The 17,908-nt window shown below is 48.7% G+C and overlaps 1 protein-coding gene across 5 annotated transcripts in view; it reads right to left on the bottom strand.

The window, feature by feature from the left end:
- The window catches only part of FOXN3 (forkhead box N3), a 417,639-nt gene that overhangs the window by 17,697 nt on the left and 382,034 nt on the right, over positions 1 to 17,908 (bottom strand). For 3 of the 5 annotated variants that reach the window (XM_070415047.1, XM_070415036.1, XM_070415057.1), the window contains 2 exons: positions 14,152 to 14,217; positions 4,838 to 4,943 (listed from right to left, as the gene is read on the bottom strand). In XM_070415047.1, coding sequence (XP_070271148.1) covers positions 4,838 to 4,943; positions 14,152 to 14,217 — 172 coding nt within the window. The remainder of the gene's footprint in view (positions 1 to 4,837; positions 4,944 to 14,151; positions 14,218 to 17,908) is intronic. The other 2 variants (XM_070415062.1, XM_070415071.1) reach the window with 2 other exon arrangements.

Here is a 17,908-nt window from a genome sequence, read left to right as displayed (position 1 = left end):
TCCTCCACCCATTTTTTGCACGTGGCACCGCTCAGAATCACCGGGGGCTCTGAGCATTTTCAGATACAACAGAAAAAGCCAGCAGGACGCTTTAACCAGTGCCATTGATTTAAAATACAAAAAGCAACTCTAGAATGATCAAATTTCACATGTTTAGATATCTGGCCCAGAGGAGCCGAAAGCAGAGACAAGAAGCAGAGACAGGGGGTTCAGTGAGAACTCCTCTGCTCTGTCCTCCTGGTATTTCTTTTCCCATTGCCTTTAATCTCTATCCCTTTAGTACTTTCTTCTCCCTCCCGGCACAAACTCAGCATAATCTAATACTGAGGTTCAGACTTGGCTTCAAAGACCATGATTTCAGAAGACAAAAGCTGACAGATGCTTGATCTGTAAAAATACAACACAGCACAAAAAAAGGACCAGTCCGCAAGCTGTGTAGTCAGACCACAGCCAATCTTATACTGAAGGTGGCAGGCTTTCTAAACCTGTGACAAACATCTTCTCAAGGGGAAAAACCAAGACAGTTGCCTGGGAGCAGATCTTAGGCTGACAGACAGGTTTTCCTGATGACTGTTTGGACAGGACCTTAAATATTAGTATTTTGTATTGTAATAGAACCATTAATTCCTGACTTGCTTCATGTTCCATGGAAATTAAAGTTTCACCTGAGGTCCTAAGCGACTCAAATAAAATTAAGCACCTTAGATGGTGATTACACGGAACTTCCTTCTAATTTTATAAGATGTTATGGTTTAGACTTGTAGTCCTGACTACTGCCATCATTCCTCAAAACCAATGGTTTCACCTTAAATGTGCGGTTCTGAAGGTAGCACAGGCTTAATCTGAGCCTTCTCCAGGAGTTTGGGGTACTCAGAAAAGTGACCTGGGAGGGACTATGGAGGGCAGGCTAGATAAATCCATGAACCTCTCCACATTAATTTTATCCCCCCGCCACCAAACTTTAATACATTCATAATACTATGTTACCATCACCACCATCCATCTCTAGAACTTTCCATCTTGTAAGTTTCTAACTCTATACCCATTAAAACAATAACTCCCTATTTCTCTCTCCTCCCAGTCCCTGGCGCAACCACCATTCTACTTTCTATAATTTTGACTACTCACTATTTGCCTTGTTGTGACTGGCTTCACTCACTATAATATCCTCAACGTACATCCATGCTGTAGCATGTTACAATTTCCTTCCTAAAAGGTTGAATAATAATCTATGTGTGTATATACCACATTTTACTTATTCATTCATCTGTTGGACGCGTGGGTCACATGTACACTTTAGCTATTGTGAATAACGCTGCTATGAGCATGGAATTACAAATATCTTCTTAAGACCCTGCTTTCAATTCTTTTGGGTATGTACCCAGAAGTGGAATTGCTGGATCATGTGACCATTCTATTTTAAGGAACTTCCACACCATTTTCCACAGTGGCTGCACCATTTTACTTTCCCACCAATAGTGCATAAGGATTCCCATTTTCCACATCCCTGGCAACCCTTGTTATTTTCTGTTTTTTTTTTTTTGTTTTTGTTTTTTAATTTTATTGATTTTTTTTTTTTTTTTTACAGAGAGGAAGGGAGAGAGATAGAGAGTTAAAAACATCGATGAGAGAGAAACATCTATCAGCTGCCTCCTGCACACTCCCCACTGGGGATGTGCCCGCAACCAAGGTACATGCCCTTGACCAGAATCGAACCTGGGACCCTTGAGTCCTCAGGCCAATGCTCTATCCGCTGAGCCAAACCGATTAGGCTTCTGTTTGTTTTGATAGTAACCACTTTAATGGGTGTGAAATGGTATCTCACTGGTGTTTTGATTTGCATTTCCCTAGTGAACAGAGATGTTGAGCATCTTTTCATGTGCATACTTACTGGCCCTTTGTGTATCTTCTTTGGAGAAATGTCTATTCAAGTTCTTTGCCCATTTCTGAATTGGGTTGTTCTCCACTTTTTTTATCAAGCACCTGCATAATGCACACTCTGTGCCAGGCACATCAGTGTTAATCCTGAGGCAGGTGCTGATTTCTTCCAGGTACACTTGCCCCAGGTCACAAAGCTACAGGATACGAACCCAGGAAACTGGTTTCCCAAGCTCACGAGTGCAATCTCTGGGCTTTGTTGTCCTATGAAGAACCCCACTCCCGTCTGTTGTCTCCGATTCCTCTGGAAAGCCCTGGACATTCAAGTCCTCTCTGCCACCTGAGTGGTTACTTGGGGCCAAAAAGAACCCTAATAGTTGAAAGCAAGGTGGCCCAGATCCAGGGTCCCTACCTGGGAGGCAGCCCAGAATGCTATTAATGGAAGAAATCTGGGGTTCCCGTCTCTCAAGGGGGCCAGAAACAGTGCTTCTAGGGCGGTAGCTGTTTCTTGCCTTCAATGTATTCTCTGTAAGAAACCCCACTGGGAAAGCACCAGAAGACACAGGCATAAAACTTTAAGACGTGTGAGCGGTTATTTTGAGGATCATGTGTCTTGAGGACTCTCCGCCCAGGCAGATTTAAAAATAAGTAGGATTCCAACGTGTATGGATGGGCCAATCTCTGAGGTTATTGAGTAAAAAGTCAACACTCTAAAGTCAATTACACTATTGACAGATACTCTTACAAGGAGATTTCACATCATAATTATATGCAAGGGAACCCAGCAAATACAAGCTGTGTAATGATCAGCTAATAAAAGTAACACTTCATCTAAGTCAATAATGGTTTCAGAGTTAAGACAAACAAACATGGCCTTTGCCACTCAGTGGAGGAAAAAAAAAATCCCTGAAAGACAAATATTTTCACTTAAGGAGAAGTCGCTTAGACTCACACAGAAGACCTGTCACACGAAGCAGAGGAGAAAATCGGTCTTTAGTGGGTGCTAATGACTCCCCTGTCCTCCCTCCAGCCGCAGCTGGACTGACAGGGACAGTGGCCCACAACCCGCGCAAACGTCTGTGCCCCCTGGGCACCCTTGGTCACCGCCACGTGGTGTGGCAGAGGACATCTGCTGCTATTTTACTTCCCTTTTAACCTCAGCCGCGTCTGGTTCTATGGAGACATGGCCAAACTAAAAAGAAATTTAAATTATAACGAATGTGAAAGAACAAGGAGTGATCTTTTCTTTTCTTCTTCTTTTTTAAAGAATAGTTTATTGAGTTTTTATAGAGAGAGAAGGGAGAGGGAGAGACACACATAGATGTGAGAATGCATGGCCGCCTCCTGCACCCTCCTACTGGGGACCAAGCCCACAACACGGGCATCTTCCCTGACAGGAACTGAACCAGCAATCTCCTGGTGGCACCAGGAGAGGACGATGCCGCAACCAACTGAACCACATGGGCCAGGACTCTCCCAAGCACTTCTTAATGAGTTTTACCCAGACACTGATTCTGCAAATATCTATGTATATTTATGTGTGTGTTTTTCCCCAAAAAGCACCTCAGTGTCTATTTGCCAGGCATTGGGGACATAAAGAGGGCACAGGTATAATGAGCAAGGGTCCTTGACCTTACAGAGCTTGCAACACATCTCTGCCAATTTCTCTTCAAACTGGGGTGGGAGGTGCGGCATTTGGATGGTGCACTGGAAATGCAGGATGGTTTTCTTTAGCTGCTTATCTCCATGGCAATGGTAACCTGTCCAGTTTCTGCAAATTGTGGTTGGATACTGAAACAATTCTGCTCCAAACTCCTATGAGTTCGGGAAGGACACTCTTAGACAATGGTGCTTTGGTTGTGGGCAGGTTTTGAGCAGGCTGTGCCATTAGGAAGCTATTGTCACTCAGCCCAAAGCCACCCTTCCAGTGTTTCCTGCAAAGGGGCTAGGGCTGGGCTGTGCCAGCCACATTTCTGCTGTACCACCTGGTCCATAGGAGGCTTGGACAAGAGGGGGCGCCACAGAGAGACTGGGGAGGGGTGGAGGAAGAAGGGACATGCCCTCCCTGTGTGTTTCCTGTTCCTCCATCACCCTAATGCCTCTCATCTCTGCAGCGGCAATTCATTCCTGCAGCGGATGCCGTGTTCAGTAAAGGTCTGTGAGGGAATCATGTTCGTGATGGGTCCTGAAGGACGTGCTGCCCTCTGTGTGGAGGCTGAGGAAAACCTACGGGAGGACACAGCTTGAATAAGATGGGCAAATCCCGGACATATCTGGGAAACAAATTTGGCTCCAGGAGACGGGGGGACGGGGATGGGTGTTGGGTGATGTGGTGGGAGACCCGGAAGATTCTGCAGATGGCTGGTGGTGGCTGGGTGGGCGGGAGTGGGCAGGGAGGCAGCAGAGCCAGTCGGAGCAGACATCCACGCTGGCACAGGACCCTAGTTCTTCTGATTTGGCAAGTGACCTGATTCTTAGAAGCAGGGAAACGATGCCCGGTTATTTATAGACCAGGTGCCTCGGCACTTCTCACGCACGCTTTGGCATTTGATTTGAGGAGCTTCATGGAGGAGGGAACTGGGGCCCAGAGAGGTCAGACATCCACCCAAAGGCAGGGCACTGGTAAGTGACAGGCCTGCGTCTACAGCCAGGATCTTGAACAAATTGCTCACCATTCCCTCTACCCACCTTACCCTGTTTTCTAACCCACTTAATTTGATCTGTCTTCATCTCACCTGCACGGAGACCAGGATCACCTGACAGGCTGAGAAGGAGAAGCTGGTGTTTGGATCGGGGTCGCTGGGAGTTACTTTTTAAACACCCAAACCAGGTTTATTGTCTTCACTCCTTAGAGGCTGTTTCTCTCCATCCCACCAATGCCTTTCCCACTCCCCAGGCAGGACCCACGATGCCCTTCCCACTCCCCAGGCAGGCTTTGCCCAGCCAGCGCCCCCCTTACCTCATGGCGGCCGTCATTCCGATGGGAGTGATTGGCAATGGCCGGACTCCGGGGAACAGCCCTCGGCTCAGAACCCGCGCTCCGTTCTGTATCACTCCTGGCGGAACTGCAAGAGCGACAAGAAGACACCACAGGTGAGTTCAACTGTGAAGATTTCATTCTGAGTCAGAAGTTTTGGATGGAGAGAGAGGGAGAGAGAGAAAAAAAGCAGTTAGTCAAAAGAATAGAGAGCAAGCAGAGGCCAAGAAAAAAAGCACAGAGACAGAGACTCACGAAGATGCCAAGAGAGTGCGCGGCAGAAAGACAGAAAGACAGCACGCCTCAAGAAAAGACACTCGGTCACCCAGGTGAGACCAACAGCTTACGACCAAATGATGCCTTGTTAAGAAAGCCGAGTTGGGGAGAGTGGGCTTCAGACATGATTTGCTTGCATTTACTAAATCTAAGCTCTCACCTCCAGCCAGGCCCTCGCAAGGTCTCAGGAACGCTGGCCACGGAACGCAGGTGCCCAACAAGAGCATCTCCACCCATCCTGTCAGAGGCTGACAACACCTTCCTATCCTCAGCCCAACAAGGGAATAGACAGAAATAACAGCAAAGCAGATTCTACAAGATCCCTGGCACCCAGGCACTCACAACACAGTTCACGCCCGCTGCCCGGCGCTGTCATTGGAACGCAGGGTTGAGGGCCAGGCTCTGGCTTCTGCCTCAGTCGCCCGGAGCCCACTCCGAGGGCCCCACCTGGTCCTTCCTGAGGCTTCCCCCAACCAAACCTCCTGGGTCCTCTTAACAGCCCACCTTCTCTGACCAACCCAGCCAACCCTAAGCCAACCCTCTCGCCCACAGCCATCGGATCCTGTCCATTTTCCATACACATTCACAGTGGCTTCCCACCACCTGATTTTGTCTGAGGGTTTACCGAACAGGGTAACCACAGGAAATCCCCGACGCCTGACGTTTTTTTTGACCCCCAATAGCAGATTCACCTGGTTCAAGCTAATGTTCTCACGGCACCTGCCGGCACCCTTCCATGCATCTACGGCAGGGGTCCTCAAACTATGGCCCGCGGGCCACATGCAAATACAAACATTGTATTTGTTCCCGTTTTGTTTTTCTTTACTTCAAAATAAGATATGTGCAGTGTGCATAGGAATTTGTTCATAGTTTTTTTTTAAACTATAGTCTGGCCCTCCAACGGTCTCATTTGTGTAGGACAAACCCTTTTTACAAAACATGTACATACTTTTCACTTATTTAAGTTTTAGGTCTCTAAGAACATGGTTACATGAATATTCTAAACCTTTAACCATGTAGGATGAATTCCACTCTTGAATATGGGGTGACATCATAGACTGATTCCTTGGGCATTCTGGAGCTCGTGCTAGTATTTCTGTCATTTGTCTTACAGGTGTGCATAAGGCTCTTTTTCTAAAATTTGTCTTTTTTTTTAATTTTTAGGGGGAGAGGAAAAGAGAGAGAAAAACATTGATGTGAGAATAAATCATCTATCTGCTGCCTCCTGCATGCTCCCCATCGGGGATTGAGCCTGCAACCTGGACATGTGCCCGACCAGGAATCAAACTGGCGACCTTTGGGTGCACGGGATGACGCCCAACCAGCTGAGCCACACCTGCCAGCGTGCGTAAGGCTCTGGCTACTAGGTTTTACAAAAGGTGGGGAGGGAGATAAAATTAAAAGCAGTGCTGTTTCTTACCATATTTAATTGTGACATTAGGCTTGACCAGATCAAGAACTCCTACCTGCCCCTTTCTATTAGCCAGATTTCAGATAACAGATCATTTAAAGCAGGAGATGGACCAAATATTTTCAAAGCATGAAACCAGTTATAATGTGATACTACAGCTAATTACTATAAATTGCTTAGTTGATGAGTTTTCTATAAGAAAGAGGGCTAAAATTTATATTACTTGATTTATATGATCTGATTTCAAGACTTCCTATAAAGCTACAAGGCGGTGTGGTATTGGCCTATGTATAGACATTGAGAACAATGCAACAAACTAGAATCCAGAACTAGACCCACATACATGTGGTGAACTGGTGTTTTTTATTTTTTAAATATGACTTTATTGATTTCAGAGAGGAAGGGAGAGGAAGAGATAGATGGAAACATCAATGATGAGAGATAATCATCGACTGGCTGCCGCCTGCACACCCCACACTGGGGATCGAGCCCACAACCTGGGCATATGCCCTTTCCGGGAATCGAACCATGACCTCCTGGTTCATAGGTGGACACTTAACCTCTGAGCCAGGCTGGTCAACTAGTTTTTGACAAAAGTATCAAGACAACACCATGGGGGAAAGGAGAATTAGAACAATTGAAGAGCCTTTTGGGGGAAAACTTAACCTGGATCTTAACCTCTTACCATACATGAAAGTTAATTAGAAATGGACCATAAATCTAAATGTAAGAACTACATCCTACAACTTCAAGAAGGAAATATAGGGGGAAATACTGAGAGTTCTCAAGGAAAGACATGCAAAACCAGCACAACTTTGGGATTTGCAGACAGAGGGAAAGGATTTCGTAATTATTTTGCTGTATGGTATGGATATCCATTGACGCAGTCTAATTCTGATAACACTGCCTAATACCTCCGTCCCTAGGGACCTCATCAAGAGCAGGAGTCTGATAGAACAGACCCCCCGATAAATATTTAAAGCCTGCACAGTTAGCATTCTTGACAGTAAAAATTATCCCAGTCCCATATACAGATCATAGCAATGAATACATTCCATCTTTTACAAGTACCTGGGTATGTATTAGGTGAAGGGGACACGGTGGCACCACAGTTTAAGTGGGACGGAAAGAGAATTAGAGGCAATGAAAATACACTAAGACATGAAAGAAGGAGACACCTAGCCCAAAGTAAGGTGTATCTGGGAAGACTTCCTGTAGGCAGAGGAACAACACATACAAGGCCTGGAAGTGATAAAAAGCACACTGTGCGCAGGAATGAAAAAGTCATTTTGCTAAAGCAGCCAGTTCTAGCAGGAATGTGATGCGTTTGGATTGTATCCCCCAGATCCCGTGAAAACCATTACAGCGTCCTGAGGAGGAGGTGGTCTTACACGCTGTGGCCGCGAGACAGATTCTGGTGTCGGACGACCTGGGTACGCACTCCATCTGTCATTTGCTGCCTGTGTCCCTGAAAAAGCTACTTAAGATGGGGCCAAAATTTGGTATTTATCTCACAGAGTATTTGGAGATTTGACTGAGTTAATGAAGGCACCGTTACTTACAAAATCACACATTAGTTGTCAGTATCATCGTCATCACCAACACAGTCAACACCCACAGGGCAATCCTGAAGTGACCCGTGAGCCGAAAGCCCGTTAAGAACAAAACGAGCCCAGGACGATGGCTCAGTTGGCTGGAGCGTCGTCCCGTACACCAAAGGCTGTGGGTTCAATTCCTGGTCAGTGCACCTACCTGGGTTGTGGGTCCCATCCTTGGCTAGGGCATGTATGGGAGGCAATTAATCGATGTTTCTCTCTCACATGGATGTCTCTCCCTCTCAAATCAATAAAAACGTATCTTCAGGTGGGGATAAAACCCCCCCACCCACAACAACAATAAAAAACCCTAAAATGAAAGAGCAACAACTGCTCTTATGTGGCTTCTGTTCCCCTGTCCATGTCCTGTCACCTTGGGACAAGGCCTGGGGAGCCTGGAACGAAGAGAGACCAGATGGGAGTCACGGAGCGCGTGCTCTCGGGGACTCGGGCGTAACCACTGAATCACCTGCCAGTCAGAGAGAAAAGCAGCCCCGAGAACGGTGCCCGTGCCCAGAATCCTCTGATGCCCAACAGGAAGGGAAACTGAGGAAGTGGGTCCTCCGCTCCTCGTCTCATTGCTGCCTTCACGGATGAAGGATCCTGCATCGGCAGGCGGACACCTGAGGCAGCAGGGCCGCCACCTGAAGTCTTGCCCCACCACCAGCTCTGTGGCCTTGGGCAAGTGCCTCAACCTTTCTGAGCCTCAGTTTCCCCCCCTGTAAACATGCACAAACAAGCCTCACGGGACTGTTTTAAGGATTAAGTAAGACAAGTTACATAAATGGCTTAGCTGGGAGGCTGGCCCATCCTGTAAGCGCATGGTCCCGCCATCCCACCTCACCTCTCTCGCATCCTCTTATCAATGATCTGTAAGGCACAGGGCCTGACCAGGTCAGGACAGGGGACATCCGTTTGGCCTCTCATGCTGTTTGTAGTCACCCCTACCTCTGCATTCACCCATTAAAACACCCTCCTGTTTAACGAACCTCATTCACTTCAAAGAGAATCTCAGGACACAGCTATCCCGCAGCATCAAAAGGCTTCCCCTCAGCTACTTCCTGAACCTCCCAAGACTCCAGGCTCCTCAGAATCCTGAGCTCGTTCTCAAATGAGCTGCAATGGATCGCTGCCTCTGCCAACCCCGGCATCGCTCAGTCCTCATCCCTGGCAGGCTCCTGGCGGCGGGATGGCGCATGTGTTCCCGTTTGCTCTCTGCCTGCCAGCGACCAGCTGTGACTCGGAACTGTTCCCCATCTCTTCTCCTTTCTGTCCCCATCCCAGGTGTCAGGAACACGGCTTCAGAAGACGGATCACAAGCAGGTTAAGGTCAAGGTGTGAGAAAGGCGTCCTGAGGTCTGTTTTGATTCTGGGATCCTAAAGGCGCATGAGGCCCAGTCCTCGGCCCTTTCTGGAGGAGCCCCTCTGGCTGGCTGCTCCTTTTACTCTGTGTTTCCCTCGAAGTCTATCAAAACACATAAAGCCCTTTACAGCCAGTGCACCCCGCCCAGTGAGCTGGGTGCCACCGAGGCGGCAGCTAGAGAAGATGAAATAAGAAACCGGACATTTAAAATCAACGGGAATGGCTAGCTCGGGTCTGTGGTTCTCACAGGAAAAGACACAGGCTCCAGCACCATCCCTTTCGCTACATCGTGCGGTGTTTGCAGGTGAGAAGACACACACACCTGAGACTCTCAACCTGCTGGAACCAGGTGCCAAGGACATCGGCACCTGGGCTGATCCACCCCCTTCTCTTACGTTAACAGACTGACCCTAAACTTTCTTATTTCTAACCAGCAAGAAAGCAACACTCACACCCAAAGAGAGGACATCCATCGGCATGTGATCATCTTGATAAAAAAAGAGTCTGTGGCACAAGACAAATTCCCTCCAAGCGGCCCCCTACCCTCCACACTTCCTCATCCCCCTGATGCTTCGCTTCCTTGGTTTTCACAGCTTCTAAAATTAACCTGAGCGCCTGCTGCTGCCCTTGGAGGGCAGCCCTGGCGAACGCTGCCCGAGGCCACAAGCCGAGCAGCCAGGTGATCAACAGTCCTCCCCTTTCCTGAAGTCGGCGCCACCACCTGCTCACTTGGAAGGAAGGATGCTGGGAGGCGCCTGCAAGGGGAGCTGACTTCCTGGTTGTCTCTCTTCCCCGATGCCCGGTGGGTCTGGTATGTTCCCGGTTCCAGGCAGGGAGCGGAATGCACCAGCTTTGCTGTTGTGTTTATTCTCTGGACTTCCTCTCTGGGAACATTCCCACCAGGGATTAGATAAGTCTTTGAAGATGAGTAATGGTGATCTGACTCCTGGCCTCAAACAGTTCCCCGAGTGGGGTTCCAGATGACTCACAGGGCTTGTCAAGGGGACAGCCACGCCGGGGCTTAGCAGACTCTAGAGGCTGGAATTAGTCCACAGGGCCATTTTGGGGTGGGGGTGGGGTGGTTTGGATGGGTCTGACTAGAAGCATAACCCAGAGTGGAGGAGATTGTGCTGCAGCAATGTTCTGCCCTGATGTTTGTGGAAGGCGAGTCCTATTGAGTGTCCTATCCAGCATGGGAGACACGGTGGCATCCTTACAGAATGTTCCCCAGGCTGCAAACTGGCAACGTTTGAAAAAGACAATGTCACTGCTGGTGCTGCTGGTGGGAATGGCCCACGACACAATGTTGGAGCCTGAGGTTTTAACGAGAGGCATGGCTGTCTCTTTGGAAGTGAAGCACCCGCTGCACTGAGAGGCCGAGGGACCCACAGGGAGTCCAGCACAAGTGATGCCTGGTGCGCGGAGCTCCCCGGGGGCAGCGAGGGAATCCCCAAAGATCAAGGGTCTTGCTGACTGGGGCTCTCACCAGCTTCTTGTGTCATTTTCTTTCTCTGACCTACTCAGCTCAGATGCTGGACCATGGCCAGTCTGCCAGCCCCGAGCTGGCTTTGCAGATGCCGAGCAAGGGCAGGATGAGAGGAAACGCTCTAAGTGGCTGCTGTCTGGTGACCCGAGGGCAGAGGCTACGAAGGGCAATGAGAAAGGGAAAGCCTTTCAGGCGGCCCAGGCCAGCCTCATACGGCTGGGAGTGACAGCAGCAGACAGACCAGGTTGGTGGCCCCGTTCGCACAGGAGCATCGGACAGCTAGGAGGTGAAAACAAGAAGCTATAAATAGTGGCACATGAGGAGGCTCCATAAACAGAGCTGGGCCCAGCCCAGCCCAGGGAGACTGCAGGCAGGCGGTGTGCAGGCAGGAGCCCGCACTCCCTCACGTGGGCAGTGGCAGGACCCGAGGCTGGATGATGCACACACACATCCACATGGCGACACACGCACACACCCACACGGTGACATGCGCGCACACACCACGAGGCGGGCTGCCCGCACTCCAGCAGGCTGGCCGGTGGCTGCTGCCTCGGACCCGTTCTGCCAAGGAATCCCTTCTTGCTTTTTCTAGGCCTTGGGCACAGCTGGCTGGGCAGGGGACGGAGGCGTCATCGTGTTGTGTCTCTAACGCTTCTCCCTCTGGGAGGCAGGGTACCATCTCACGTCCCAGGTAAGAAACATTATGCAACTTAACATGAACATAAAGGGAGGCAAAGGAAGAGTGAGGCGGAGAAGAGCTACGTGAGCAGATGTGGAGACACGGACACCTGTGACTGTGGGTACAGGAGGCGGAGGAGCAGCCAGCCTGGCTCCCCAGTGCACAGAGCAGACACTCAAGGCTCCAATCTCTGGAGCTTCACAGCCCACTCACACTGCTCTACCCTGACCTCCAGGGGACGCTACGGGGCTTAGGGCCAGAGGGGAAGGTGTACACAGCTGGTGGCCCCACCCTCTGCCTTTATATTATTCCTCTGCTGCTCTTTCCATGGCTCCAGTGAGCATTGTGGCTCCTCCTTCCGGGACGTGGAGCCCCCGTGTGGTGTGAGGCCTTCATGAAGGTGTGCTGGGCGTCTCAGTGTTAACAGGCAGGAAAACCTTCTGAAAATGAGCTGACAGCCTCAACACATGGACGAGGAGCTTTGAAAACTCAAATTCAGCATTTCAAGGTAAACGAGGCTATGGATACCTTGAAAAAAAAAATAACTATTTACAGTTTGAGTGTTGTAGTGAAAGAGAGGGGACAAGTTAATTTAGTCATGAAAACATTAAAAGCCATTCACTTATCAACTAATAAAAAAAGAAACCATTTTCCTGCTCTTCCTGTGGTCAGGAACCCCATGATGGGATCTGAGGGAAGCTTCTGAGGACCCGCCAATGGCCAATCCTGCGCCTTTTCCCTCTTAACTTCATTCCTCCAGTTCGTCAAACGTATTTGTTTTAAACCAATGACCAGTGGCCGGATGCTAAGGAAGGTGCCGGAATCTCACAGCTCCGAGGAAGTCAGTATGTGTCCCCCATGATGAGTTATGTGACTTGATTTTAGAAACCATTTCAGACTGTAACCTGATTACAACGTGGTCCATGCCCTCTCTGCAACGTCATCTGAGAATGGCGGTGTTTCGTGTTAATATTCTCCTGTAACTTCACACATCGTTGAAAAACCACACTACAGGTCAACTGCCAGGTACACATTCCCTGGGCAGTGTGTCTGCTGCTCGGAGGAGTGGGCAGCCTGGCGTTTCCATCGCTAACAATCCGAGCTTAGCAAAGAGAGACTGAGACTGCTGTGCCTTTAGCAGCCGGGAAGGGCAGCCCCTGATGGAGGGACAAGTCCCTCCTGAGAAAGCTGGGCTATGTATGTTGGATCTTTTTTAAAAACAGGAACAAGTGAGAAAGGATGGAGTCAAACTTCCTCAGGCTGGTGGCCGGCTGTGAACAGTGCAGGGCTGGGAAGGATGCCGGGAACCCCACATCGGCGCACTAGTAACAGAGGCAGCCTGCTGGAGTCCGAGGCTGGAGGCTTTTCTGTGGGAAGCATCACTGACTCCCAAAGTGAGCGAGTCCCTTTGCTCAGGAGGCCACGCAATCCTTCGAGAGCCAGAGCCCCAACAGAGGTGAGGGCCCGGCCATAAGAACGAGCCGGGTGGGCACCAGCTCCTGGTGTCCTGGCCGGGTCTACGCTTCACGCTGTCATCTCCACGCCTGCGCGTCTCCTCAACAGGAGGCTGCAGCTCAGCAACGTCCTGCTGATGAGCTGAGCAGACCCTGGCGGACAAGTTGGCTGTCCGCTCAGCAGGTTTCTGGCTGGGGGTGGAACGTGGGCAGAGGAACTCATCTCAAGCCAGAAGGAAGAGGGGACAGACATCTCCATGCAAGGCCCTTTTTCATCCCTTGGCAAGAAGATCTTTCTAAAACCATGGTAGTCTAGCTCCAGACGTAGGGGAAAAAAAACCACAAGGGGGTGGGTAGAAAAGAAGCTCAAAGGAGGAGGAGAGTTGACTCAAGCCTAATATTGCTCAACGGCCAACAGACGGTGAGGACAGGAGCTCTGCTGGGCTAATCAGCCCTGCCCTCCTGCCCTTGGCAGCCAGGAAGGCTGGTGCGGATGACCCTGGGGCGCCATTGGGGTGCATTTCAAGGCTCGTCCAAGCTCCTGCATGACACCCACCTCAGCCAGACGACCCTCTCCCCTCTCTCCATCTATACGATGGTAGCCTGCTATTAATGAGATCCCAAAGGGAAGGAGTTTCTAAAAATGGGCACCGCTCAGCGGCAGGACTGCTAAGCTGGCCCCACGTAGCGTCTCCAGCAGAAACCACAGACTCGCAGGAGCGATCCCTGCAGGCGCAGAGAAGGCCTCTCCGCTGGGACTCATTACGGGGCCTGCTTCCCTTCCCCCAAGCCCGAAGCTCTGAAATTAGACGAGAACTTTGCCATCGTGGAGACACACCTAAGCCTCCGTTCACACATATGCACGGCCCACGTGTTCATATGCATATGTGTGTCATCACGCACGAAGGTCGTCTTAAAGTGATTCTGCAGGGAGGTTCTACTTGAGCATTAGTTCTCCCTATGGCCTGGTATGTAAATGAGAAGGTTAAGTTCACAAACTATGTGCTGAAGGCTATAGAAATAGCTACTCACAACCTGCTTGTATCTCAGGGGGAGTATTCAAAAGCATCATGGCACTGGCAGCATCAATGTCAGGATCTGGAAAAGTCAACCAATAAATAACATTATTTACAACGGGGCCGGTGTGTGTGCGTGGTTTTTCCCCCTGCACGTTAGTTTATGAATGCAACAGAGGGAAAAAAAAAAAAAAGCCCCGAAACTTGATGAGCTAGATCCCCAAGGTGACTTTCCTCCCACTTGGATTTGAGAGGGAGAAAGGTATTCTAGAAAGAGATGTAAGGGGCAGGTTCTTATGTTTTTAAAACAGAGCATGGTCTCTCTTCTCATTTTGCTAGTTTCATGATTTGCACTGTAAGTTCCTGATAACGGGGCTGATCCATGCACCCCGACAGCTTGTTCCCTGGGTGCAGGCGCAGGAGACTGGGGCGACAGTAGGAAGTTCAGCCACAGGAATCTCGAATGAACTGGGGAAGCTCACAGCACCAGGAAGAGAAAGCATTACATACACCTGCATCTAGTGTGGTACACACAAGACGGCTGGTCATTTCCATTTGTCAGCAGAACCTAAGTTGCATTTTACGAGGTTGTGTGTGTATGTGTGTGCGTGTACAGCAGTGAAGGCATTAAAAACACACACGCTTAAAACATATATATATATATAAAAAATCAAAGTTATGATGTTGAGAGCACAATGTTTGCTCCCACATCTATGATTGCTTTTAATATGGGACCAAAAAAAAAAAAAAATCCTCATCACTTCATTGCTGTAATTCTTAATAGGTTTCTGAATCCTTACTGATCCACCGGTCGACAGATGGCAGGTTATACAGAGACAGAGAAAAATATTATCCTTTTATAACTAAATTCATTTTCCTCTGAGAAACAGCAGCGCGGCTGCTATGGAAATGAAAGTCACCATGGCAACGGTAAACAACCCCCAAGAATGGTCACTGAATAGGCTGAAAAGAACATCTGCCCTAGCCCAGCGTCCCAGCTGCCCTGGGGCGAGATTCGCTAATAAGTGCGGTGGCACCAAGTGACAGAAGCCGCCGCCGCCTGTGACCTGCCCAAGTAAATGAAGTGTGCAACTGAAGATGACATCAGAATGCCTGTCCTTGCAGATCGCTACCTCTGATTCCACGAAACCCAATGACGAACAGTGGGGGGAGAATGGGGATCGCACCTGTCAGTTTTTGTACAAATTACACACCAAAAAATTCAATTTACTACTAATGGCTCCATGGCACTTTATTTGGGGTATTATGCTAGAAAATGACTTTTTTACTGTTTAAAAAGTACATTTTTCATATTTTATAGGGGCAGTTTAATTCCAAGGGAGCAATGGGAAGCAGTAGAAAGCCCCACAAATGATTAATAATATAGATGGCGCTGGTTCCAGAAGACAATGTCTCAAAAGGAAAAAAACTACAGGAGCTTTTACTCTGCAAGCCCTTTTCTATTTTGCCTGCAGGAGGCCCGTTACTTACTTACACTCCATGATGGAGTCAAAGTTTATTTTAATAGGTACATGGCATGAGAAACAGGTAAATTAACTTGTTTAGCAATTCCTGGGGTGAAATTCTTAAAACAGTCATGGCTCCCACTGATACTGAAATATATGTCAGTTGAAGGATGAACTGAAAAACTTAACAGTTCCACTCACTGCTCCCAGGGTTCCCGCTGCCCCGCCCTCTTGATTTCCCACAGGGCCTGTTGCCAAGATGCAGAATTTGCAGTTTCGGGGTACTGCTGGCACCTCGCAAACCTCAGGGGAGCAAGCAGCTCCCAGGAGGTGCTGTGGGGGCTGACGCTTCCCCTTTTTACTCCCTCTTTTTGGAAAGGGCCCTTCCTTATCTCAGGGCTGAGAAAACACACGTGTTTGTTTTCAGCAAGGTAGGCTCTTTGCCATCTTTGAGAATGCAAGTGCCGCCGCAACCCATGGCTGGCCTGGCCCCGTGTCCCCGCGTCCCCAGGTGACTCTTACCCGGAGTTTTCCTGAACCACCAGGAGGTTCAGAGGGGGCAGAACAAGAGAAAACACAGGTAAGGAGTCAGGATTTATATTCTTCACCGTCACAGTGGACCTCAGGAGGGAGGTGTAAAAGGCATAATGAAATAAACGAGAAAGAAGGAAGAGAAAGAGGCCTTAAACAAAAACAGTATGATTAACACTCCCATGAATTTTGCAGAACCTAAGGGACAACTTGAGGAGTATTGTAGACCCACGTAACATCCACCCACGACCCCACCCAAGCCAAATGAACACACAAACTAAGCAAAAATGACGCTTTAGGACACGTCCCCCAATCCTTCCTTCCATCCAGATTTGCCACACCCTTGGCCGCCACAGATAAAACCCCTGATGCTACCTCAGCACTCCTGCTGGTCTGCAGGCATTTGGGGGTAGGCCCATCACCCAGTCTTCTCAGGAGCTCATTCATAATCAACTTCCACAGCCCCTCTTCTCCATCCTTAGTGGGTCAATTCCAGGGGGGACAGAAGCTTTAATACGAAATGCTATGCACAGAATGGAATGGCAGGCAAGGCACGGGATGCCCAGCCCCCCAACACGGATTGGCAAACATGAGAACTGCACGTGGTCTGAGAAAACATGCTTATGTATTTACACAAGTGTGTGTACACTGGCACCACAGTGGCAGCAGTGATGCCAGCCTTGGTGTATAGCTTCTTGAGTTCTGACCAATTTCACTGCAGTGTTAGCACGACCATAATGAAGACACAGAGCACAACGAAGAGACAGATTTCCATCACCCCAAAGTTCCCTGAGCCCCTCTGCAGTCATCCCTACCCTTGCCCTGGGCAACTGCTAGATTGGCGTTGTTATTCATCCATGATGTGGTATCAGGGGTTCATTCCTTATTGCTGCTATTACTGAGTGGTATTCCATTGTGTGGCTATGCTCCAATTTGTTTATCTGTCCACCTGCAGGTGGACATTTGTATTGCTTCCAGTTTGGGATTTAAAAAAGAAAAAAAGCTGCTGTGAACTTTTGTACCAATCGTTTATGAACACGTTTTCATTTCCCTTGCGTAATTGCTGGTAAGTCAATGTTTAACTTTCTAGGGCAGTGATTTTCAACCTGAGGGCCGCAGAATTTTTAAAACATGCAATACCGGACTATTTAGGCAGGGGCACTGACCTCTTTTCCCTTAGATTGTCGAATAAAAAAAATGACAACAGCCAACACAACAAGAGCTGTCCGGTGTGAATGCCCTGTCTTGAACCATAAATATATAGGTCACATAACAGAGTAGCATCTTATTGGGCACATAGCATAATAAAGTTGCATCTGATGGTTTAATTCTTGGAACCAGAAGTCCTTATATACAAGTACTAGAGGCCCGGTGCACGAAATTAAGGCACGGGTAGGGGGTCCCTAGGCCTGGTTGGCGATCGGGTGCTGCCACCCGCTCCCGGCCCCCATTCGGTCAATTTGCATATTAGGCTTGTATTATATAGGATAGGCACCTGATTTTTAAAAAAGTCACTTTGGAGCAAAAAAGAGTAGGTAATTATCATCTTTTTAAAAGTAAATCAAAGTTATACCTAATTTTGTCAAATTGGCAAAAAATATATTTTTTGAGTGTGATGCAGAATTTTAGTAATTAGTTTATGTGAGCCCTGGGACGAAAAAGGTTGAAAATCACTGTTCTAGGGACTGATAGACTCTTCTTCCTAAGAGGCACCATGTGTGAGAGTTCCAATTGCTCCATATTTCTGTCATCAGATGAAATTGCCAGTATTTTTAA

This window comes from Myotis yumanensis, unplaced genomic scaffold (genome assembly GCF_028538775.1).
Source record: "Myotis yumanensis isolate MYYU_CA2020_CCGP unplaced genomic scaffold, mMyoYum1.0.hap1 SCAF_1, whole genome shotgun sequence".
In the NCBI taxonomy this organism is placed as follows: domain Eukaryota; kingdom Metazoa; phylum Chordata; class Mammalia; order Chiroptera; family Vespertilionidae; genus Myotis; species Myotis yumanensis.
Note: the sequence above shows the minus strand (reverse complement) of the source record. Positions and strands in the feature narration are given on the sequence as shown.